This window comes from Mirounga angustirostris, unplaced genomic scaffold, assembly GCF_029215605.1.
Source record: "Mirounga angustirostris isolate CCGP_5_RB_7025 unplaced genomic scaffold, mMirAng1.0.hap1 SCAF_10, whole genome shotgun sequence".
Classification (NCBI taxonomy): domain Eukaryota; kingdom Metazoa; phylum Chordata; class Mammalia; order Carnivora; family Phocidae; genus Mirounga; species Mirounga angustirostris.
In genome coordinates this window covers 87,067,918-87,092,556 of record NW_026991718.1, presented here as the reverse complement: position 1 = coordinate 87,092,556, position 24,639 = coordinate 87,067,918, and the positions used below count along the sequence as shown (strand labels likewise).

Below are 24,639 nucleotides of genomic sequence, written 5' to 3'. Positions count from 1 at the left end.
TTTGCCCCTCAATCTTAACTCACATGCCATCTCCCCAGAAGCCCTCATGACCACAGACACCTCAACAGTGACGCCCGCTCACACCCCAGACACCATCGTTGTACCCCCAACCTAATTCCAAGTAAGAACAATGCCAACCACAGAATGAGTCTAAGAAAGCCTGAGTTCTAATTTTCCCCATGAGAATTACTTTACTGCTTCTTTTGAAATGCCAAACACGAAGGTCTATCATTGAATATTTTGGAGCCCTTACTAAATGCCTACTCTAGCTCCCTGGTGACCAGGGTTGTTCTCTGAGGCTGACTCTGGAACACTTATTTCTTAACTTGCTACTGCCTGTCTCTCCCACCAGACTTGAGGCTCTGGAGCGCAACAGGTCTGTCTGTGGCCCCTGGGTGTAGCACGGTGCCCAGCAGAGTTGGAGGCTAGTACATCTTGTTGGTAAGTGGACAAATGCCTCTCTATCCTCTTGTCCAATGCGCTCTGGGCTTCACCCTGGAGTTGAGTGCCCCAGGCAGAGGCTTGTAGAACACAGTAGGTTATGATGGTGGTGGGAAAGGCAGGCCTTTGCTCACGCCAGGGGAAGCTGGGGGCTCCAGCACTCTGCAGTGGTCAGTGCAAATTGAGCTCTCCTGGCTCGAAGAGCCTCCTCCAACACAATTCTGTGAGGACGCTGTGTCTGTTCCTGGAGCTGGCTGAGCTCAGAGAAGCCTGGAGCCATAACAGAGTCTGTCTCCTTAGCAAGAGCCCAACCAGAACCCGGGAGGTCGAGAGGGGTCCCTGCTCTTGGTGACAAGTGACAGCACAGAGCGTCACAGGCCCCCAGGGCGTTCTTCTCTCAAAGGAGGCTCTCCAGAGTCCATTGGGCAGAGAAGTGAGCAAAGTGGGGGCTCTGTCTGACATTGCACTCCAGGCAGCCTGTCACTCCAGGCCACAGACTGAGAGAGCCAGAGAGGAAGAGGCGGAGGGGGAAGGTAAGGGGGGACAGGTTTGGCTGCAGCTTCCTGGGAAACTGCATCAGCCAGATGACAATCAGAATTAGCATCAGAACACCTTGATGAAAGGAAGGAAGAAAGAGTTGAATCCATGAATGAAAAATAGATTATTCACTGTCACTCTGAACAATGGAACAAGACATAAATAGCAGCCATGTGCAGGACATGCCAATTTTGCTCAAAAATGGTGTGCACGGTACTCCAGCGGCCCTCCAGAAAGCTCAGTAGCACAGCCAAGTTCTGCACTGAGCAGATGGGGCAGAGGAAGACTAACAATGGCCTCTCAGAAGTGGGAAGGACGTGGGCTTGAAGTCAGAGATTCAGAGTTCTAGCTCTGTTATTCACAACCGTTATTTACAACAGCGCCCACATGAGGCAGGGGGTGCAGAGCGGGGAGCAGGACAGATAGGAAACAGAAGATGGAAGGTGGAAGGAGAGGCCCGAGCCACCAGCCTCAGGTAAGTGACTGTGCCTCTTGGAGCTTGGGCTCCAACATCAGGAAGACAGTTGAGATAAAGAGTGATGGGGCTGGTAAAGCTATCAAGGGCCACTGCTGTTACTGAACTGGGCAGAGGTAAGTGTTCCAGGGCCCCGACCCTGCCCAGCACCGGGAGAAGTCTGTCAGTGGAAGCAAGGAAGGAGGGACGCCCACGGATAAGAATGGAGCCCGTCGGTTGTAGTTAGTAAGGGACCATAAGGGTGTACAGGGCCATCATCACCTTAGTCCTCTCCACACTTGACAATCAAGGAGGCCCGGGATGGCCAGAAACCAGGCCCCTCCGCATCTCACTGGGCTCTGCTAGGACAATTCTGCCGGCAAATGCTATTTAGTCTGTCACCAGCCCGGGTCCCTCTCTGCAAGACTGACCTGGCCCTAAGCACACGTGTCTGTGCCCTCTGGTGCTCCAGAGCACAGGGCTGCAGCACGCTGGCTTCTGGGTGGGCCCTACCGCCCCTTCCCTGTGAGCTGAAGGGGTCTCTGCAGCAGCCTCCTCTGATGATCCCCCTCTCCCAGGGCCTGTCAATCTTGGAGAGACTTCACTCCTCTGCACCTGAGTTGCCACGGAGAGACACCATGACTCACCTAGGTGACAGAGGGTCCTGCACCTGTTACCCAGAGAGTGCCCTGGCAGCTCTCGGGTGCAGCTATGTGTCAGGCTGTGTGCCATCTCCTTCCATTCAACAAAAACTCAGGAAGTAGGAATAACTGCTCTCCCCACTTACTGAGGCACAATGGGGAGGAGCTTGGGCACTCGGGAAGGAGCCAGGATTCAAATGGAGGGTGGGTGACAATGTTCACAGGGGCCCTCCTTACCTTGGTGAAGGTCAGACAGTCCTTGTCCTGGTCTCTGTCCTTCATCTCGAAATCATAAAGTGCTTTGCCCTGGGGCGGGGTCTGCGGCAAGGGCCGGACGCACTGGATGTAGCTGGCGGGCAGGAAGCCGTGTGCCCCGTGCAGCTCCCCATGGTACCAGTGCTCGTCCACCCTGCGCCGCAGGATGATGATGTCGCCCTTGCTGAACTTGAGGTCGCCGGGTTCTTTCCCCTCGTAACTGTAGAGTGCCTTCCCATAGGGAAGCTGGGAAAGAGTCTGAAAGCAAAACATAGCATCTGGTTACTCAGCATGGCCTTCCTGCTGCCCTGTTAGATCTGTCTGGGATGGGGGGCTCCTGTGCTGTGGGCACGTACAGAATGTCCCAGAGTGGTAAGTACTTCAAAAGAACAGACACCCTATATGGGGATACTCAAGCCCATGGCCCTGCTGAGACAAAACGGCCCCCATAATGGCAGTCCCCCCTCAAATAGTGCGTGTGAGAGGGGGGCCAAGCATGGTCCTGGACTGTCCACAGGAACCAACTCACTCTGCTGAAAAGGACTCTGGAACAGAAGCTAAACTACTATCATTTATAGGTGAGGAACTGAGGCATGGAGAAAGAGAAAGTAACTGGCCCAAAGCCCCACCCCCGTAAGGATAGCGGAATCCCTACCCAGGTGGGCTGGCTCTGATATTCTCATTCACTGCTCTGTGCTAAATTGTCTTCCACTGCGTGCTATTTCTAGCTGCCAGACTTCCAACAATTATTGTCCAATAACATTTTCCTGACTTCATCTCCGAACCTTCACAGCGACTCAGAACACATGTCAAGGGGCTTCTCAGGTCAAGGGGACAGACCCACACCTACTGTGGGACCTTCCCACTCACAGCCTTAAAGCCAAGGGCATACACCTGTGACATCCAGCCCAGAGGGACAGTGTGGCCATGGAAGGTGGAGGCCACCCCCGGGACATTGGTCCCCAATGCACTAGGAGTTCTAACAAGTGGTCCCTGCCTGTCACAACACACCCCCCACCATACACATACCAATGACAAATAGCTTTTTGATGCATATGGCAGTCTGGTCCAGAAGCACAATTTCAAGACCATAAAATAGTATCCTCTCAATGTCATGGGATGCTCTTGTCATCCTGTCAAAGATTAGCCAACCTTTCTGAAAGTGATCTGCCATCTTTGGTCTCTAATGGTGAATGACTGGTTCTGAAACCAAAACAGAATTTGTGGCAATCTTCTGCTCTTCTGCAATAAGGAGTCTGTTGAACCACCCTGAAACTTGATGTCACCATCCACTTCCCGGGCTCCTCAACTTAATTGGACCTGTCTCATAAAGACCAGTGGCCTCCTGGGTTTCTATTCCTCTTCCATATGGGTGGCCAACAACCATCAACTGAGTAAGCTCTGTCAGAGGCCAAGTCTCTGCCAGAGGAAAACCAAAGGAAAACCCACTACTGTCCCTGTGGCAATACCCAACAATTTCCCTGACAGAAGCTGCATTTTCTTACCAGGGCTGTCTATGCCAAGGATTTCTTTAGTATTCAAATCAATCAATAGAACCACAAAAGCCTGCAGCAGTAGTACATCGAAAAGCTCTTTGTAGGGGACTTAATAACATGTTGGCAACTCAATCACTCTGCATTTATGTTTCAGCAATGTCAAATGACAGCAGTTAAGAGAGAACCTGCTGGCAAATTGACAAACAGCTACCGCTAACCAATTAAATAGTAACACCAGAGGATTTTTCGTTGCAGAACTCAATGAGGAAAAAAAAAATCAATTTGCTTCCAATAATACTCATCCTGGCTAGCTTTGTACGATAAGCACAATAGCCTGTAACAGGCCCTGATTTCAGACGGCTGAGGCAAAGCGGTGATTTGCAGAACAAGGACTGTGATCAGAAAAGAATGGAAGGGGCTGTTGGCTGTGAATCACCCGAAGGACCTCAGACACACAAAGGCCAGTCAGCCCCTGGCCCAGGGGTTCTCAGGGAGGAACAGTTTTGTCCCCCAGGGAATATCTGGCAATGTGTGAAGACATTTTTGCTTGTCACAGCTGGGAGGTGGGATGTTATTGGCCTCTAATGTGTAGAGGCGAGGGATGCTGCTAATCGTCCGGCAATGCACGGGGCAGCCCCCACAGCAAAGGACTGCCCCGCCCAGAACATTAACAGTGCCGAGGCTGAGAAACTCTGACCCAGCCTGTGAGGTTAAATTTACAATAAGACAGGGTAGCTTTCTTGTTCTATTTGAACTTAGTCTCTCACAACTTTAGAAGTTAAATATAACACTGACTTCCGTGATGGGACTCTTGTCACTACCGAGCACAGGAGAGGCTGAGACACCCATCAAGATAAGAGGCGTGAGAGGGACAGTAAGGAGAGAACCGGCTGTCAACTTGAAAATGGGCTTCAGCTCGGTGCACAACAGGAACCTTTGCTTTGCCTCCGGCCCCATTTCCTTTCACCCCCAGACCAAGCGGGGAGTGATCAAAGGCAATGTTTGGAGACCCAAAGACACTTGGGGTAGCTAGTAAATTTGCTACTCTTCATAACAAAGGAGAGCAAGAAAGGCCAGATTTGCACCTTTGCTTCGACGGGCTCTGCACCCCTCTGTGCGCTTGCATGCTGCTTGAACATTCGCACATCCCCATTCTCCCCGTGTAGCAGAGCCACTAGCATTCCCACTCTGGCCTGCCCCCACCAGCTCTGCCGGCTCCGTCGACACAGACGCCACTCGCCAGCACACTCCTATGCATGCTGTGCAATCCCGGCCCCCACCTGCCCGGGTGCAGCGAAGAGCCTGGGTGTAGTGACAAGAAACTGAGGCCCTTCCCATGCGGGAGGCCTGGCTCCGGGGCTGGTGCTCTTGAGTAGTGTGTCCTCCCAGTTCCTGTGAGGCACGTACTGCAGATGTTCAGGGGACCTGGTCTTTCACTGACTCTCCAGAATGGGCCTGTCCCCACCCATCTGGGCACCGTGGCCCCAGGCCTCCTGTACAGCCCAACACCTTCCACGGCCCAAACTCTGCCTGCCTCTCTCTCTGCTTCCAACATCCCTTCCAAGTGGTGGACTTTGTTCCAATCTAATCGCTTTCTCAACTTCTTGATCTGACGTCCCATGGCTGTCCCGAGAGCCTCCAACACTGCATTCCTCACCCTGGCCAGGGAACGCCTGCCCACCACCAAGCATGTACCCTCGGTGGCCCGTATGCCCACCCTCTCCCTCCACCTTAGCACTCATCCTCAAGTCCTACTGCCCTACTGGTAAGCGAGCCCTCAGGGAAACACCAGGCCTGCTTCCACCCGCCATGGCCAGGCCCTTCCTCTCTTCCACCTACACCACTGCAAACCTCCACCAGTGAGCCCTCAGGCCCAATCAGCCCACTGTGAGGCTGGATGCCTGAACACAGAGCTGATCCTACCCCCTGGGGCTCAGGAGCTTTCAGTGGCTACCTACTACCCTCAGGGAGGGGCACCAAGCTCCTCAGCATGGCATTCAGACTCCCCCACATGGCCTCAGCTCAGCTTCCAGCCACTGCTCGCTCCCGACATTCTTCTCCACAGCCCGTGCCAACCACAGGGGCAGCATCCTTGCTCAAAAAGAGCTCCTGCTTCTGGAACCTCTGGGGCTTGCCTACCACCTTGGCCCCTCCCTCTTCCTTCCAAACCTGGCAGCAGCAGCCTGTGTTCTCCTATGTCCTGGGAGCTTCTATTCCATCACACCCCTACCACACTAGTCCCTATTAAACCAAGCCCCAGGACAGGAGTGTCCGGCACATGGTAGGTGTCCTATGCATGTTTGCTCATTCAGCTGGGCTCAGTTTATTCCTGAGATAGAGCCTGGGTGGGGCTGGAGGTGAGGAAAGTCAGAAATGACAGATTTGACATGACACCCCTTGTAAAGCAGCATGCCCCCCAGAGATCCAGGGTAAGGGTGCTGATCCCAGCTCCACATGCAGGAGCAGAAGAGCAGATGTGCTAGTGGGTAGACCAGGGAAGGAGAGGGGCCAGGGACGTCTGAAGCAGCAGAAGCAGGGCAGGAGTGGCTTGCACGCATGGCCGCCCAGTCGGGGCCAGCCATCTCGTGACCCTGAGGTCAGATCACAGGGCTCAGAGCACACAGCACAGCCCTGCTGGCCCAGCCATGGTCTGGTCAGGCAGCCATGCTCTGGTCTGTGCCTGTGGGTGGGCAAGGACAGGGCGAGCGGAGAGAGGGAGCCATGGAGAAGGGAAGGGGGAGAGGCAGGCAGTACAGCCCACCTGAGAATTCCCTCCCCACACTGCCAAGATCAGCACCTGAGGGAGCAAAACTGAGATGCAGGACATACTTCTGAGGGCAATGATAAAAGTCAGGGACAACGCCAAGAGGCGGTTTCTTTAGGGGGGCAGAGCAGCCGGAACCTGGTTCTCACTGTGAGGAAAGGCTCTGAAATGGGGACTCTCAGACCTCCGAGGCGCCTGTCATCTTTAAAGCCCTTTCTAAGATTAACTTAATTAGTCCATGACAGGGCCTGGAGGCAGCACCCGCGAGGACCCTCCCAGCCCAAGGAAACTGAGCGGGTTTCCGTGTAGCCATTACCTCTCTGCCCGCAGACTGCTCCTTATAACCCATCAGCTGTGTGTGCTCCCCTCTGGAGGAATCCCATTCAAACAATGCCACTGAGCCGGCATTCTATGGGCTCAAGACATTAAGGAAAAGAAATAAAAGGAAAAGGGAAATACATCTGGGATGCCTACAGGATAATTAACACCAGCCACCCCTGCAAGGCATTAATAATAATTAAAACTTATAATGTCAATTTCATGGCTCATTACTCGGATGTAGCACACAAATCTTACTGTGGGCTTAATGTCCTACCCTGTGGAGACTTGGGTGCTCACGCATACACAGCAGCACCATCTCCATCTTTTATGGAGATCACCGTGGCAGCGGGGTTTGACAAATGTGCCTTCATTACAGCATGCTGCTGACAAGGCTCTAAGTCGCGCTGGCTTCCCTGGGCGTGGGGCCTGGAGCGTGTAGGGGAGGGCAGCGTGGCAGGGCCAGGTGTCACTCCTTCACATCCCCCAGCAAGCTCCGGTAACAGTGTGGACAAAGAACTCGCCCATGTTTTAGACTCTAAGGACTCAACCAGTCTCCCTTACTCAGAGCTTCCCAGGCAACACCTGTAGTGAGCATAGCTTCTAACTGCATGTTACCAGTGGAGGGCCCCCCTGGCCCATCAGCCCCAGGAGGACAGATAACATGCCTATTTTTTGTTCAATGTTGCATCCCCGACCCCTGGCCTGACATAGATCACGTGCTCAAAATATCTATTGAATGAATGAGCATATGGACCAGTCAAACAAACCCTGCAGGATTGGGCCTGGGCTAAAAGTTTCCCCTGCACATTTTTTTCCCAGGATGTGAGGTTCAGGGTCCTTGCAGCCCAAAGTCCCATTGCTAAGAGTGACTGGGCCTGGATAAATGGGGAAAATCCCAATGATTACTCGAGGAGGAGGGCATGACAACTGGAGGAACCAGGCTGAGCAAACACACAGAGTTGGACACAGACACAGTGCCGGACAGACTTGGACACAGACGTGGGTCTGCCTCCCACAGACATAGCAGAGCTGACAGGCACTGGGGAAACACATCCTGGCACGTTTCAGGGATGGTGAGCAGGCCACAGAAGGGAGGCGGCCTCACCACAAACATGCCAAGCCTGCAGGGCCCACAAAAGTGGCAGAGATAGCTAACTGTCCCCCAATATCCACTTGCTCCTGCTTCTTGCCAGTGAGAATATTCCAAGTTTCAACTGGGGGTCAAGGTTACCCAGCTAGACTTCATTTCCCAGCCTCGCTTGCAGGTAGCCATGGCCATGTGTTGTAACTTAGTCATCTAGTACACGTGAGAGTGGCTCGTGCAATTCTGGACCCTGTTTCATAATGACCTTTGTAAGGAAATCCTAATGCCTGATTCTCCCTTCCATGGCCTGGATGGCAGAGGCGGTGGAGGTGAGCCAGCTTCTTCCACTCCAGATCCCCCTCCGAGCAAAAGAGAGAGGAACCCGCTCCTTGGATGGCCGTGTAGAACAGATCCCTGGACTGTTATGTGAGGAAAGGACACTTCACCTTACTCGGGCCGCTGTGCTTGGGGATCTTCTCACCAGAGCTCAGCTGGACCCTGAGTAACCCAGATGCTCTGGGGTGTGACTTACCATCTCTCCAGCTCGTAAGCAGTTTTCAAGGCAAAGTGTTGACCCCACACCACTATGGAGGTTACCATTCATGTATTCCCCGTTAGGACAGTACCATGAACACAAACCCTCTCAGGTTCAGAATTACTTGAAAAGCCATGATTTCATGCATTAAATGAAGTACTGAAACAGAGTCCCCCCCCTCTAGTTTATGTATCAAATCTGTGATAGAGATGTCACTACATCACACATCAACCAGGACGTTCCCAGGTTTTAGTTCTCCCCCTCTTCAAGCCCTTTCTTCCATTTTTCTCATTAAAAGCTTTGCATTGGGTGCTGGACTTTTGTTCCTTTCACTCTTCTGTTCTAATGATTTTTTTTTTCTTTCTGGTATTTGCATACATGTGCTTCCAAGAATTTATGGAACAGCACGACATGCCAGACCCTGCAGTAGGCTACAGGGGAGTAAGACACATCCCTTTGTTCAGAGGGTCACCAACCTGGGCAACAAAAGAGAAATGCACATTTTGTCCCCCAGCTCAGGTGGGGTGAGGACAACACTAGGCCCTCACCATGTGATGCAGACGTAAGCTGTCTACAGCCAAGAGTGGCCGTTAGCCTCCATGTTGAGCACGAGTTTCATGTTTCACCAAGATTTGTGAGGATTAAAAAGAAATTGTACCTTTTTCTCTTTTTTCTTTCTTTTTCTTTTACTTTTCCTGGATCTTGTCAAAGGCTCTCTTCTCAGCTTTGCCTACAGTTCTATGCACTTTGGCAGTCAGTTCACTGATGTTAGTGGTAATTTGCTAGAAGGTGGGAGGGCTTAACTTCTCCGTCTGAGCTGTTAGGAGAAGTGAGATTTAAGGAAACCCATGTTCTGCCTTAGAGACATCTGGTGACTTTGGGCTGGATGGAGTCATCTGTATGTGGAAGGTGTGAAGCCCCTTGGGTTCCTCCAGACGAATGGTGCTATATAAAGCAATAGCGTGCTTACACCATAGAAGGCCTGTGGCTCTTTGAACTTCTTCTCAATTAGCTGACACAACTTTGTAATAAAATCATCATGGCATAAGAAATAAAACTTTTCAAAACAACATGCTCCTCTTCAAAGAATTTATGCTTTAAAAAACTTCAGTCACCCTTCTGAGGGTGTGAAGCCACTTTCTAAGCCACTTGCATATGTGACCCTGGAAAGAGGAGAGATACCGGGGCGCCTGGGTGGCTCAGTCGTTAAGCGTCTGCCTTCGGTTCAGGTCATGATCCCGGGGTCCTGGGATCGAGCCCCGCATTGGGCTCCCTGCTCAGCGGGAAGCCTGCTTCTCCCTCTCCCACTCCCCCTGCTTGTGTTCCCTCTCTAGCTGTCTCTCTCTCTCTGTCAAATAAATAAAATCTTTAAAAAAAAAAAAGAAAGAAAGAAAGAGGAGAGATACCAGGATCAAACAAAGTCCAGCAGAGAGAAGGTGAGATCCAAAATTAAGGTCTTCTGGAAGCTGAGTCTCAGGAAAAGTTGCTCCTAACAAGGACATAGCTCAGTTAGGAGGGTTTTTTTTTTCTATTTGGGGAGATTTATAGCCAACATTAATGGAAATATTGAGAGTGAAGATGATTCTGGGGAAAGTACACATGCACACACATGCACACACACATGCGTGCGTGCACACATGGACATGCTCACAGACTGGGCCCGGGCTCAGCACTCACACTGATGAGGATCGCAGACATACAGTAGAGAGCTCTCGAGTGTGACGATCAGATCTCTAACATCCTCCTCCCCGTCCTCAGGGAACACGCGGGCTCCTTACCACCAGGGCTAGGAGCTCGCTTTTTACTACCCACATGAAGAGGAATAAAGGGAAGCCTCACAGTCACCAAAACAAAGTCCGCCTCTGCTGACCCCCGGCACAAGACCACTGCTGAGGCCAGCTGGACTGACTCTTGGGGTGCCAGCTTCTCGCCCCGCCATGAGCACAGGCTGGGGGAGGGGAGCATGCATACTTGTACGTGCCCCTTCTCCCCTGCACACCTGTGCAGCCTTCAAAGTCTGAGCAGCTTCTCACCACACACAACTGCATTTCTCTGCACCAGCTTTTTCAGAGTCAGCTGGTTTTACAGAGTTTCCACAGGAACACTACAGTGTGTCCCATTCTGGTCAAACAACGGCTTCACCACATTCTGTTTCGCCAGCAATCTCTCTATTCTGGGTTGCAAAGACAAAGATGGCCTGGGAGAAGCTTCTCAGAAATGCTTGCGTTGTCCAACTCCCGATTATCTACGCACGCCATGGCAGGGGTGAGGGAGCACTATACTTTACCATGTGTTTCAGCCCTCCTCACTGTGCCCCTCAGAGGGCCCTGGACACACAGTGACTGAGCCGTCACCACACAGGGCCCGGGCCTACCTTCTCACTCTCCTCCCGAGAGAAGAGAAGGGAGCAGCTCGACAGCCAAGGTCAGGAATGAAAACCAGAGGGTTCTATGAAAGGGACAGCAAAGGGATCCGAAGGTCGAGGCCCCTGACCAGAATTCCGTAAGTGCACTGGTCCAGGGATGTGGGTGCCAGCAGGCAGAGCACACAGCCACACAAGAAGACTCCCAGGGGCTGCAAAGGAGGCTGACCACCAATAACGGGTGTGGCCTCCCTTCCCTGAAATCAAGACAGATATGCCTGGGCAGAGGCAACAGCCTGCGCTCCCTCTTGGCTAGGAGAGGCGGAATCTGACTGCGCAAACGGCCCGCCCGCTGAAGGGCTGAGTGATGCCCCACATGGGAGCGGCCGGGCTTTACCGCACCCCGTTGGTTTCCAAACTGCTCCAGCCCAGCACCCAGCATGACCCTCCAGGAGAGAGTGTGTGCCCCACTCCCCTACCTCCAAAGCCGCCACGTCAGTTCTGCTCTCCTTCATTTTCATAACATGTTTCCACTCAAGAGCTTGCAAAGGTTCAAAGGGTAACAAAACCAGGTTCTCAACCGCTGCGAGACACCCTGTTGTACACGCACAACCTGTGTTCTGTCCGGCACCAGCCAGCTCTCCGTGGACCTCCTCCCCCGCCCGCTCACAGCCCCTGCTGCCTGTGAGCCAGGCTCTCCCCCGCATCTGCCCCTGTGACCTCACCGGGCTCCACAGATCCTGCCACTCTGGGACCTGTGAAGGCCTATTTGTGCTTCAGTCCATGACCTACCCAGACTGTGAAGGATGCCCTATGACGTCTGGCTCATAAAGGAAATCAGAAGTAATTCTGTTCTGACAATTATGAAAACATATGAGTATTAGAATTGCCTGGAAGTTTTAACCCTAGGCTTGGCAGTCTTATAACTAGGGTGTTAGTAAGTATTATTCAGAGACCAAAACACCTAGTTCAGTCTCCTGAGACCCACCTTTAATACCCTGTGCAGAAAGAGGCGTGTGTGAATAACACGTATGTATGCACGCAAGCACATCCATACATACACACGCTCAAACGGTTCCTCAAACCTAATCCGCCCACCACACACGCAGGTCTATTGTTCTGAAGTCAGAGAGGAGAAAGAGAAGGTGAACATCTAATATTAGCATAGATCAGGAGCTGTTAAACCATGGGCCTGGGGGCAAATCCATCCTGCCCGCTGTCTTTGTAAATCAAGCTTTATGGGGACGCAGCCACGCCCGTCCATTTACAACAGCCGAGCTGAGTACTTGCAACAGTCCATATGGGCCACAAAGCCAAAAGCATTCACTATCTGGCACTTCACAGAAAAAAAGTCTGCTGACTCCTGGAATGGAAGGTCAAAGCTAGCAACGGACCAAGGTCTGAGGCTTGCACAGTTCCCACCCGTTCCTGGGTAAAGGAGGGGTGGTGGCTGCTGGGCCCCTCTGTGTGGGTGGAGTGTGCGCTCCATTTCAGAACAGCATGCCACTTCTACTGTCAAAGCCGCAGTTGGGGAAGTGGAGACAGCCCTGGTGTGGGGGTGGCCTTGCAGGGTGCCGTGTGACAAATCACCTCCATACGCAGGGCCTCCGTTCTCCCATACACTGGAGATAATAAAATCTGTCCTTCCAAATTTTCTAGTAATGTCAAGAGAATAAAATTGATGGCATGTAACGAGCTTTCTGTCTCTTAATGAAGAAGGTGCTATAAAAATGATCATCGTAGACTGCTTGCTGAGGCAAACAAATGTTCCAGGATCCTGGATGCTGGTGCTAGAAAAGGCACCACTAATGACCCCTAAGTGTAGACTGGAAGTAGCATCAGATGGATGAGGCGAGGATATTGCCCCGCCTGGCATCTGCACACATTGGCTCCATCATACGCTGGGTGAAAGAAATACCAGCAAAGGTCTAGCGTGTTGTCCTCAGCTGTGACCTCCTCTCCTTCCCTGTGTCTCTGGGCACTGCTTAGGGTCCTGGGAGTCCTTCCCACCTTGCTTCCAAAGGGATGCTCTTCATCCGGACTCCCGCGGTTCCTGCCACCCCTTCATCATAAGCACTGGCCACTTTCCCCTCAACTCTTGGGATGCGCCGTATGCTGCTTCCTGCACTCACCCTGTGTGACCCATGGACTCCTCACAGCCACCCATGGGTTGGTCTTAGATCACTGACACTCTACAGATGGAAACAGGCACGATGAAGTTCAGGAACTTGCCCAAGGTCCCAGATGTGGGAGGAAACAGCAGACCAGGGTCGGAGCCCAGGGGGTCTGACTTCCAAGCCTGAGCACCAACGCACCACTTACATGGCCTTCTAAAAATAACATGACCATTTATTTAGCTGCTACTTCATGCCAAACACTCCAGATAACTCGATTATTGCTCACAGGAACCTTGTGAAGTAGGAATTACTATTGTCATTTTACTACTGAGGAAAATTAAGACAGGCAAGGAAGTTCCTCAGTGTCAAGGGGCTTGTAAGAGGGGACCAGCTTCCAGCTCATAACCCCAGCCTGCCTCCTCACACTCCCAAAGCGGGAGAGGAGCCCTTGGGGGCGCTCTGATGATTACCTGGAAGGAAACATGGAAGGAAAAGGAAAGATGTGGACAGGTTATCCACCGGGCCAGAAGGGTCCAGATCTTTGTTTGCATTTATCCACCTCAGAGAAGTAGTAGTCATTTCCCCACTTTCTGGGAAGACCACACCAATATTGTCAACTGATGTGGAGACGTTCCTAGACATGTCCTAGACAATGGTTACCTAGAGGAGAGCATGGCTGACTACTGCAGCATGCCCTGGGCTGGGGATTGTGGTCTGTACCTTGAGAAGTGGTCTCTGTCTGGCAGCTTACTGCCCCTATGATCCCTCCCAGGGGAAGGGCTCGCTGCCTGCAACCCCAGCCCCTCCATCGCAGGCACTGTTGGGTCTGAATCCAGGGGTGTCCAGGCCAGTCCTATGTCTGACATCATAACCAAGGTTCCTAAGGGAAGCACTCACCAGAGGCTCCTTTATGGGGCCAAAAGGGCCTCACACTGTATACCAGGATCTCCAAACACCTCAGAAGGTCAGGAGGTCAGGAAGGAAAACAAAGGCTTCCCATCCTTCAGCATCTGTTGTTTTTCAAAAAAGAAAGTAGCGGCAGATGGTTCCTTCTGACCCTACTTCAATTGAAACTAACCAGCAAATAACCTTTAAATATTTTTTTACACATTATGGTTTTAACGCTACCCTCCACCTCAAAAAAGAAAAAGTAATACAAGAAGGCAAGGGGAAAAAGAAGATAATTGTAAATATCCATCCAAAAAAAAAATAAAGTTTCCCTAAGAATCCAGCTTTATTTAAGAGCAAAGAAGGGAGGCCTGAGTTAGAATCCTGGACCCTGGAGGGTCAGGATGGCTGCGCAGCAGTGCATCTAAGAGCTTGACTTTGCCGCATGCTGGATGCCCTGCGCCTCAGTGTCCTCATCCACAAAATGGGCGTCATAAAGTACTTCTCTCCGAGGGATCTTGTGAGAGTAAGTGAGGTAACAGCTATCAGTACTTGTACAGAGAACCTGGTGAGTACCACGGTTTCCTGTTAACTTCCCAATGATAATACCGTCAGAACGCAGCACATCACCTGTTTGCTACAGACGTCCACATCACACAACACGGAGACAGGCACATTCTGTAAAAACAAAGACCTTAGCAAAATAAACTTGATCATGATAGTGTATTAGTCAGTTATAAGAAGAAAAGCTGTCCCATTGACAGAAAGATGGGTGCCATACTCCCTGAGACCCCAACACATCGCCGTGACGGGGTTTTAGGGCAGCACCTCAAGGACTGTTCTTGCTTTCCTTCTCACCTGTCCCTCATCACCACGTGAGGAGCACAGTTTGCCGTGTGGGAGATGGCATACCACAGACCAGGCGGGCATGGCCCCTGGCCATAGGGGAGTCACAGGGCAGATGGGGGGCAGGCCAGGAGGGAGACAAATAGCACCAAGCTCCCAGTGGGCTCTGAGCTTGGGGTCCCGGGCAGGGTGGGCCTGGTCTTCCCATAAGCAGAAGGGGGTCATGGGACTACTGAGGGTCCTTTCACCTACAGACAGGTCCTGAGGTTCTTAAAAATCTTTTTGCCATGCTGGGTCAATCTCAGAGAAAACATCCTATTAGCCCCTTTTCTAGATTTTCTCTGTTTTCTATAAACTGCTTTAGGCACTTTAGATACATGATAGAAAAGCATGAAAACTTCAAGCCCTGAATTAACATTTTGAATATAAATAGGTTTTGCTATTTAGTCAAAAAAAATCAAGCATGAATCAAAGGATAGCTAATGGTTTGGGCTAAATTCATGCATATATTGAATTTGCCTGCTTTCCACGAATCCTGCAATTTGCTAACTATATATAGGATAGAGATCTGGGTGTGCGGGGCTCAGACCACTGTTTGGCCTGGGACAGGCGGGCGCTGGGGCAGAATTCTTCACCGCACCATGCAGGCTGAGCCTTGATGAACACGGCTGGAGCTAGCAGGGATCCCTTGGTGCTTCATTTCCATGTTGATTTACAGAAATCATTAACTCCAGATATTTATTTATAAAATGCTGGGCCAACTTTGGAATGGAAATCACCACAAAATTGGATGTCGCACTTTTATAGACTTCAGGTGAACTTCATAAATCAATGATTGATGCAAATAGTCTCACTAAGGAGAAACAAACGAATGGCCTCTGGAGTCACTGCCACAGCGTGGATGTGAGCGTGGTAGACTCAGCTGCCAGGGCCGGCATCCTCCCCTCGCGCAGGGGCCGGGTCATGCAACAGCAGCTTGCAAGCTGCAAGGGAGGTGCACAGTGAGCCCCCTGCATTTGTTAGCCAGGGACTTGAGGGAGAAATTTCCTGGAGGCAGCTTCACTCTGAAATGTATTTCATATGCTAGAGAATGAATCCTCCCAGTTACTACCTATTTTATCGATAAGAAATTCCTTCTTGAAGACTTCAGGCTTTAGTGTGACTTTGTAAACCCTTTTAAAGTGCAAATGGGGTCTCCAGTTGTCCTTTTACCCCACCTAGAAAAACAAGACCACCTCTCCAGCACAGAACCTCTTCCCCCGCATAAAGGAGGGTCTTTCTTCTGCTGGCTGGCTTCTGGGCCAAGTAGTGATATCTGACCTGCCTAAAATATTCAATATTTTTGAGTTTACTAAAATATTAAAGAGCTCACTTGGCTTGCCTGAATTCTTAAAAATTAGGAAGAGGAACGCCATCTACTCTAAACATGTTCTGATAGGCAGTGAACAAAACACCATAAAGTCCCTGCCTTCACGGAGTTAATGTTCCAGCAAAAGGACAAGCAAGAAAACACTTAAGTAAGTAAAATTGAGAGGCTAGAAAGGAGTAAGTGCTAAGGGGCAAACAAATCAGGGAAAGTGACAAGAAATGCTGGGAAGGGGGCACGTTGGAATCATAGAGGGGTGTCACCAAGCAGGTCATTCTGGGCAGCCCTGAGTTGGGTGCACGGGGCTTCGGAGGGTGGGAGGGAGCCAGGGGAGGCCAAGCAGCTCCAGGAGTTCTGGAGGGAGGGCTCTGAATGACATGGGTGCAGTCAGGGGCTCTGCATTTGCAAACTGAGGCACAGGAAGAGGATAAAGAAGGACACAGAAAATTCCTTCTTCGGGGGAACATTTTAGGAAGAGATGAGCTGCTTGCTTGGGGCAGGTGAGAGGCTGTGCCTCTGAGCCCCTACAGCTCTGCCCTCAGGTCGGTCAAGTCCAGCATTCTGGATCAGGCTCAGGACAAAGGCAGCATTCGCCCTGCCAGGATGCTATAGAACATCCTGATGCACCTGCACTGAGCACACACAAGTTTTCCTTCTGGAGCAAGTAGTGGTATAATCAGTAGTATCCTGTGCAGAAACAAAACCATAACCTGAATGCTGAGCAAGTATGTGAGCTATCAACACTGTGATATAAACCATGTTCTCTGAGCCCCAAATTGAGAAACATGGCCTGGGAGGGCATAAAGATAAGTAAACACACAACTTCCAAAGAAAATCCAGCCTAAAACAGAGAGAAGAGAACAGGGACCCAGAAACTTCTCAACAAAAATGCTGGGTCCTCCAAACATGTAGTAAGTCAGTCTGCCTGCTTTCCGGGCACTCTGCCTATCAAGTGCTACCTAGAAGCAGGTGGCATAGAGTATTCTGCCTGAGACAGCAAAGAGAAACAGGTGGGAAGAAAGTGATGGAGCAGGGCCTAGCAACCATCACATAGTGTTCTAACGAGCTGAAGGGAAATAATTTGTAACTTATTCTCTCCTCTATATTTCCTCTTGTCCCACTTACTAGCTCATTAAGAAGCATGCCTTCTTGTTGCCACATCATCTGCCCTGCTGGATTCCCTTCCTCTCTTGCTGGGATCACACAGCACATGGGAAGTGAGGCCCTCTTGTCCTCATGGCAGGGGCGGGGGTACCCAGAGGGTCCTCAGCTCTCTCTCCACACCAGCCACTACCCTTCCCACAGACAACCAAGTCTTTACCTCCTGTTTTCTGGGAAAGTCATCCAAGGGCAAAGTCAGACAGGAAATTATCAGACCCACAGAGCAGTGTTCTTTACCACGAGGGGGACTCACAGGGGAGGAGGTACCAAACAGCGAAGTGGTCTTTAAATGACCAGTGTGCAAATGAAGAGTTGGCTGAGATATGAATGAGTGGTTGGACTTTTTAAAAATCTTGGAAATGTGCACCTATCTTTAAAACTTTTTTTATAATTTTTTTTTATGTTATATTAGTCACCATACAGTACATCATTAGTTTTGATGTAGTGTTCCATGATTCATTGTTTGCGTATAACACCAGTGCTCCATTCAGTACGTGCCCTCTTTAATACCCATCACCAGGCTAACCCATCCCCCCACACTCCTCCGCTCTAGAACCCTCAGTTTGTTTCTCAAAGTCCACAATCTCTCATGGTTCATCTCCCCCTCCGATTCCCCCCCCCTTCATTTTTCCCTTCCTTCTCCTAATGTCCTCCATGTTATTCCTTATGTTCCACAAATAAGTGAAACCATATGATAATTGACTTTCTCTGCTTGACTTATTTCACTTAACATAATCTCCTCCAGTCCCATCCATGTTGATGTAAAAGTTGGGTATTCATCTTTTCTGATGGCTGGGTAATATTCCATTGTATATATAGACCACATCTTCTTTATCCATTCATCTGTTGAAGGGCATCTCGGCTCTTTCCACAATTTGGCTATTTCGGACTCTGCTACTATGAACATTGGGGTGCATATGGCCCTTCTTTTCACTACATCTGCATCTTTGGGGTAAATACCCAGTAGTGCAATTGCTGGGTCATAGGGTAGCTCTATTTTTAACTTTTTGAGGAACCGCCACACTGTTTTCCAAAGTGGCTATACCAACTTGCATTCCCACCCACAGTGTAAGAGGGTTCCCCTTTCTCCCCAACCTCTCCAACATTTGCTGTTTCTTGTCTTGTCAATTTTTGCCTTTCTAACTGGTGTAAGGTGGTATCTCAATGTGGTTTTTTTTTTTTTTTTTTTTTTTTTTTTAAGATTTTTATTTATTTATTGAGAGAGAGAATGATAGAGAGAGAGCATGAGAGGGAGGAGGGTCAGAGGGAGAAGCAGACTCCCTGCTGAGCAGGGAGCCCGATGCGGGACTCGATCCTGGGACTCCAGGATCATGACCTGAGCCGAAGGCAGTTGTTTAACCAACTGAGCCACCCAGGTGCCCCCTCAATGTGGTTTTGATTTGAATTTCCCTGATGGCTAATGATGTTGAACTTTTAAACAAATTTACCACCTTTCAGAAGTTATTCTAAGATGCTATAATTATTCATTTATTTTATATAACATTATTAGGTGAGTATTATTATCATCTCCATTTACAGATGAGGAAACTGAGTCACAGAAAAGTTAAGAAACTTGTTCAAGGTGACATAGCCAGGCCTTATCCTCTATGCCAGGGATCAGCAAACTTTTTCTGTAAAGAGCCACATAGTAAATATTTTAGGTTTGCAGGTCTCTTGACAAACCAACTCCATTCTGCCGTTATAGCATGAAAGCAGCCATAGATTCCATAGATTATACCTCAATGAATGTATGTGGTTGTATTCTAATAAAACTTTATTTATAAAAATAGGCAGTGGGGTAGGTCTGGCCTTAAGGTTGGGATTTGCTGCTCGAAGTATGTTGTCTCACTTTGTGTTCTGCAAAACGTGATCACTCTCAAACTGTCCTCAAGGACAATCAGGCTTAATCTGTTATTTTGTGTTTTTGAAAGCAAGAAACCAATGGATTGACTTTCTTAAAATCTGATGCCCAAACTGAGGGATCAAATTGGTCATGTACAGTATTTTATGCAATTTAGTGATACAAGACAACATGTCCAACAAGGAGAAGCCAAAGAATTTTGAAGGTAAAATTAATGACCCTAACTTGAATTTTCAACTGCAGGCAGATGAATGCCTGAATTAGACAAATTTAGGCAACGCCATCGTTTGTCTCTGGGGTACAAGCCTGGCACTGGCTGCCAGTGAGACCATGCCCGAAGCAATGTTTAACTCAGGAGATGTGTTCTGGGTTCAGAACCGAGGTCTATTCTGGAAAATGCTTCAGGGCCAGTGCCTGGGCTCTATGGCCATTCCCCAATTCCTGGCAAGGCTGCAGGGAATCAGACTGGAGGGGACTGTGTGCAGCTCAACTCAGGCCAGGCTCCTGGCACACTCATCTTCCCCAGGGCCCCAGGCTAGGGTGCAGCCTGGCCCCACCTGCTGCTGGGGATAAAAGACCACCAGCTATACTTGTCTTCTGTAAGCTGCGATGGCACGGGCTGCCAAGGCTTTGCTTTCATGCTTTATTTCCACCCCATCAGAATAGCTCAAAGGAACCCATTAGTTTCGGATCCTTTATTCTGCATGGCAAGAGATACTTCAATACAGTTGTAAGGATGCAATTAGCATACCGTGTGAATTCAAGAGCACGATCCCGAGTGCTATCCACGCACACGAGCACCCGAACGGCTGCACCCTGACCTCCTGGGACGGTAAGAACTGCTCAGCAGAGGGATGCCAATGCGCACACCTCCCGCCCACTACGGGCAGCCCCAGCCTCCTCAGCACTGCAAGGAGAGTGGAGCGTGGCATCCCGACAGAACCAAAGGCAAGACAGTCTGTCTGGGAGGAGCGGAGTGGAGGGGGCCTTAGTGCCCAGTATGTGGCCGGGCCGGGAGAAGGCCCTGTCCCTCCGTCCCACACACAGTCTTGGGAAGAGGCACGGGTCGGAGGCAGAGCGTCACAGAACTCCATGCCGCTTCAGCCTCGCTCAGGCTGCCGGGCTGCCCTCAAGAGCCGATTCCTGGGAACCAGCCCTGCCTGCAGGCCCACCTTCATCACCTGCTATGGAGATGGGACCAGGAGCACGGGTGCTCACAGGGAAGAGCTGAGGCTGCAGACAGAGGACAGAAGATGAGGGGGCAGAGGCTAGCAAGGCCCAGCCGGTCGGATGCAGGCGGCCTGAGGGAGGGCCCAAGGCCGCAGTGGCCTCCCTCTGAGGGGTGAAGCACCTCGCCTCCTGCTTACAGTCAGCCTTGGCCCACATACACACAAGCAAGGGCACCCACACTGTCTTCACCAAAGACCTGGGAACCGTTATTAACGTAATTCATTCAACCGCCCAGGATTAACTGGCCACCTAATATGTGCCACAGTTCTAGGAACCACTAACGTGTTAGAAACAAAATAGACAGAAATCGTCTATGCCCCTGAGAGAGCATACATTTTAGAAGAGGAGAGACACATACATAATCGTTACATATATGTAGCACATTGAAGGCAGGAAGTACTAGGGAGGAAATACACCGGGAAGAGGACAGGAAGTGTCACTGGGGTTGGGGATGGTCTGCAATTTGAAATTAAGTCCAGTTCTGGGGGAAGTGCCCCAGGCAGGGAGGACACAGGCAATGCCCAGGTGAAGGCCCAGGCCCTTCAAGAATTCCTCTGCTCACACTCAAACTGGTGTCTTTAGAATGGCAAAAAGAAAAGTGAGAAGCAGGGGAGAAGGGAGGAGGCAGGAAGAAAGTTTGGGGGGCTGCTAACTGATGACATATGAGGGACTTTTCTGATGGCCAATTCCTGAATCTTGCTCTGGCACACAGCCCTGTGGGGCAGGGGGAGGGTCTGTGTACAGCATCGGGGGCTGTCAGCTTCATGAACCTAAACACCAGCACTCCTGATGCTCCAGGAAACAGATCCAGGCACAGAGCATGGAGAGAAGGGAGAAACCATCCTGGTCATCTGGGATAGAGCATCTTCCTGTGCTCAAGAGAAAAGCTGACGAGTCCTTTTTAGATTTTGGTCCAAAGTCAACAACAGATGCTACAAAGATTCCAAATGGCTGGCTTTTCACATGAGGCTCAGAAGCGGCTAATACGTGGCACAGCCTCCACTCAGCGCATGTTTACTGGGCACTCCCTTTATGAAACACTACGCAGGTGCCAGCACCACAGAGAGGAGGGACTGCGAGACCCTAACCAGGGGGTTCACAGTCCCTGCACACACAGCGTGTTTGCTCATGGGCACCAGGGTGAGAACACACACCCACACCACACCCACACACATACCACACACCATACACACACACATATGCCACACCACACACACACATACCACACACACACACCATACACACACAACACCCACACACATTTACCACACCATACACGCACACACACTACATCATACACACCACCCCATACACAGACACACACCACCCCATACACACACACACACACACCATCACACACACACACATATACCACACCGTACACACACACATACACCACCACCACCACCACACACACACCACACCACACCACACACCATACACACACACACCACCACCACCACACCCACACTGCACCACACACCATACACACACACATCACCACCACACATACACACCTATACCACACCATATACACACACACTATACCATACACACACACACACTACACCATGCACACACACACCCCATATCATACACACACACCACCCCATACACACACACACACACCATACCCACACACACACCACACACACACATACACACCATACACACCCACCCCCCCCACACACACCTATACCACCACACCCAAACACATACCACACCATACACACAAGCACACACACAGAGCCCTTAAAGGGGCTGGGGAGCAATGGTGTCTATTTGCCTATCTGTGTACACATTTGAAGTATCTAGCTCTATCCCTCCATCTCTCCATCCATCCATCATCCATCCACCCACTTACTGACTACCTTCTCTGTGCCAGGTACTGTGAGAGATCCTAGAGATATAACAGTTTAAGGGCTGACACACTCCCCGTTCTCACAAAGTTTGTGAGGAAGACCAAATGTTTATTTAGATTAATAATATACAGAACATACATGACTTTAAAAAATCTACAAGATAAAAGCCTTGGATACTTATTTGTTTTTTTTAACTTATTGTTATTATTTTTTTGAGAGAGAGAGCACCAGCAGGGAGAGGGGCAGAAAGAGAGGGAGAGAGAGAATCTCAAGTAGGCTCCACACTCAGCACAGAGCCCAAAGCGGGGCTCAATCTCACGACCCTGAGACCATGACCCGTAGACAACACCCCAAGCAGAAATCAAGAGTCAGACACTTAACTGACTGAGCCACCCAGGTGCCCCCAAGGCTTGGATACTTCTGAGACATGCCATGATGAGAAGCAAAAAAAGAAAGGGGAGAGACAGAGATGGGCACAAGAAGTTTACCATTTTTCTTTAGTTTTCCAACAACATTTGGAATGCAAACCAAAACTAAGGAAAAGGCAACATTCTTCTTTCCGTGGGCCACTAAGTTAGGCAGACTTACCACATACATTCTAATATGACAGAAACTGGGCAGAGGGCATTCTTTTCAGCACTTTCCCTCAGAGTACTTCCTCATCTCCCCCAGAGTGGGAGAAGATGGATAGTCTGTACATACATTATGTATGCAGCTTTTTAATTTTTTTAACCATTAATTTCATGTAAATGAAATTACATATTTCTTAAAAGCCAGGAATGTTGGGGTGCCTGGGTGGCTCAGTCAGTTAAGCGTCTGACTCTTGGTTTCGGCTCAGATCACGATCTCGCTGTCGTGGGATCCAGCCCTGCATCAGGCTCTTGGCTCAGTGCAGAGTCTGCTTCAGAGTCTTTCTCCCTCTCTCTCTGTCCCTCCCTGCTTGCACTCCCTCTCTCTCAAATAAATAAATAAAATCTTTTTTTTAAAAAAAGCCAGGAATGTTGTCTTGTCATGGCATCCCCTTCTCAATGCCTGGCTCAATAACTGGAGATCCAAGAACCCACTGGAAAATGTTGTGGTTTCTCTGGACCCAAAGTTAAAAGGTTCTCAAGAGACTTTTGGAAACCATTCACTTTCATATGACTTTCTTCTTTGGTCACACTCCAGAAATCTCAGTACTGCCTAAAGATGGGAGAACAGGTGGGTTGAAGGTGGAGGCTGGGCCCATCTATGGTTAAGAAAAAGCATCTATTGCCTAGTTTGTGTCAGGCTCCCACAATTTATTTTACCTTCCTTTCTGCTCTCTTTTATCTCAGCTCTAAGTCAAGTCAAGCCCGGCCCTCATGCAGCCCTTGGAGAGGCATACATCCCTCTGCTTCCTGTGCTGGGCTTGGCCGGCCAGCTCTGGACTCGGCTGAGTGTGCCGTCCATCTCAGAAACCTGAGGAAGGCAGGGCCGGGGGTGGAGGGGGATAGACACTGGTTCTAGCCATGACCTCTGGAACCATTTGGTTTACCTCCCAACACAAAGAATCCAGTGATTTCCATCCATTGCAAGAGTCTTAGTGAAGATACCCTCCTTTGGGCCCAGAAGTGTTCCTCATGGGGATCTGTTCACAATGCAGAAGCCCTTGTGCCATGATTTCCTCTTTCCTCAGAAAGCTCCAGGATGGTTCTCAGATGGAAACATTTAGAGGCAATCCACAAAACTTGGTCAATGACCGGGCCTAGCAGTCAGGGACACAGAGGGGACTGAGCAGGGTGACATGCCAAAGAGCTGAGGGCAGGCAGCCACCTGAGAAAAGCTGTGATGGTAGTGAGAGGGACACACTGTGAGAGGAGAGGAAGGTGAAGGAAAAGAGGACAAGTCTTCCGACCACAAGAAATGTGGTCGCTGTAGTGCCTCTGTGGATATGTGACCAAACCAGGGAGACAACAGAGGCCAGCCAGGATGTGGAAGGAAGAGGGGCACGGGCTCATCATAACCAGTCCATTAACATCCTGGGGCAGGCTCAGCTCACAATCCCTGGGTCAGAGGGTGGAGACAGGAACTGGGAGCTCACATGTTTGATGGTCCCACATTTCCAACTCTGGATGGCACTTAATGCTCATGTCAACAACTGTCACCTCCCTGCCACCGGAGTGATCAAGCGTCTCTCTGGTTCACACACACAAAGATTGGGGGACAAGGAGAAACATGCTGTCAGATCACAGGACCCCGGAGAATGGTCACATCACCAAAAACTATTTCTGGACTTCCATTTCTTTTTTTTTTATTATTATGTTCAGTTAGCCACTGTATAGTACATCATTAGTTTTTGATGTAGTGTTCAATGATTCATTAGTTGCAGGACTTGCATTTCTATCCGTACCGCCATCTAGGCATCCTGGACAATGCTCCTAATGATGAAACAACTAA

At 50.1% G+C, this 24,639-nt stretch overlaps 1 protein-coding gene across 4 annotated transcripts in view; it reads right to left on the bottom strand.

The window, feature by feature from the left end:
• Positions 1-24,639, bottom strand: part of SH3RF3 (SH3 domain containing ring finger 3) — a 394,367-nt gene that overhangs the window by 182,983 nt on the left and 186,745 nt on the right. For all 4 annotated transcript variants that reach the window (XR_010405756.1, XM_064572701.1, XM_064572700.1 and 1 more), the window contains exon 2: positions 2,311-2,586. Coding sequence is in view for 3 of the 4 variants with exons in the window: in XM_064572701.1 (XP_064428771.1) it covers positions 2,311-2,586 (276 nt within the window). In the remaining variant the exon portion in view is untranslated. The remainder of the gene's footprint in view (positions 1-2,310; positions 2,587-24,639) is intronic.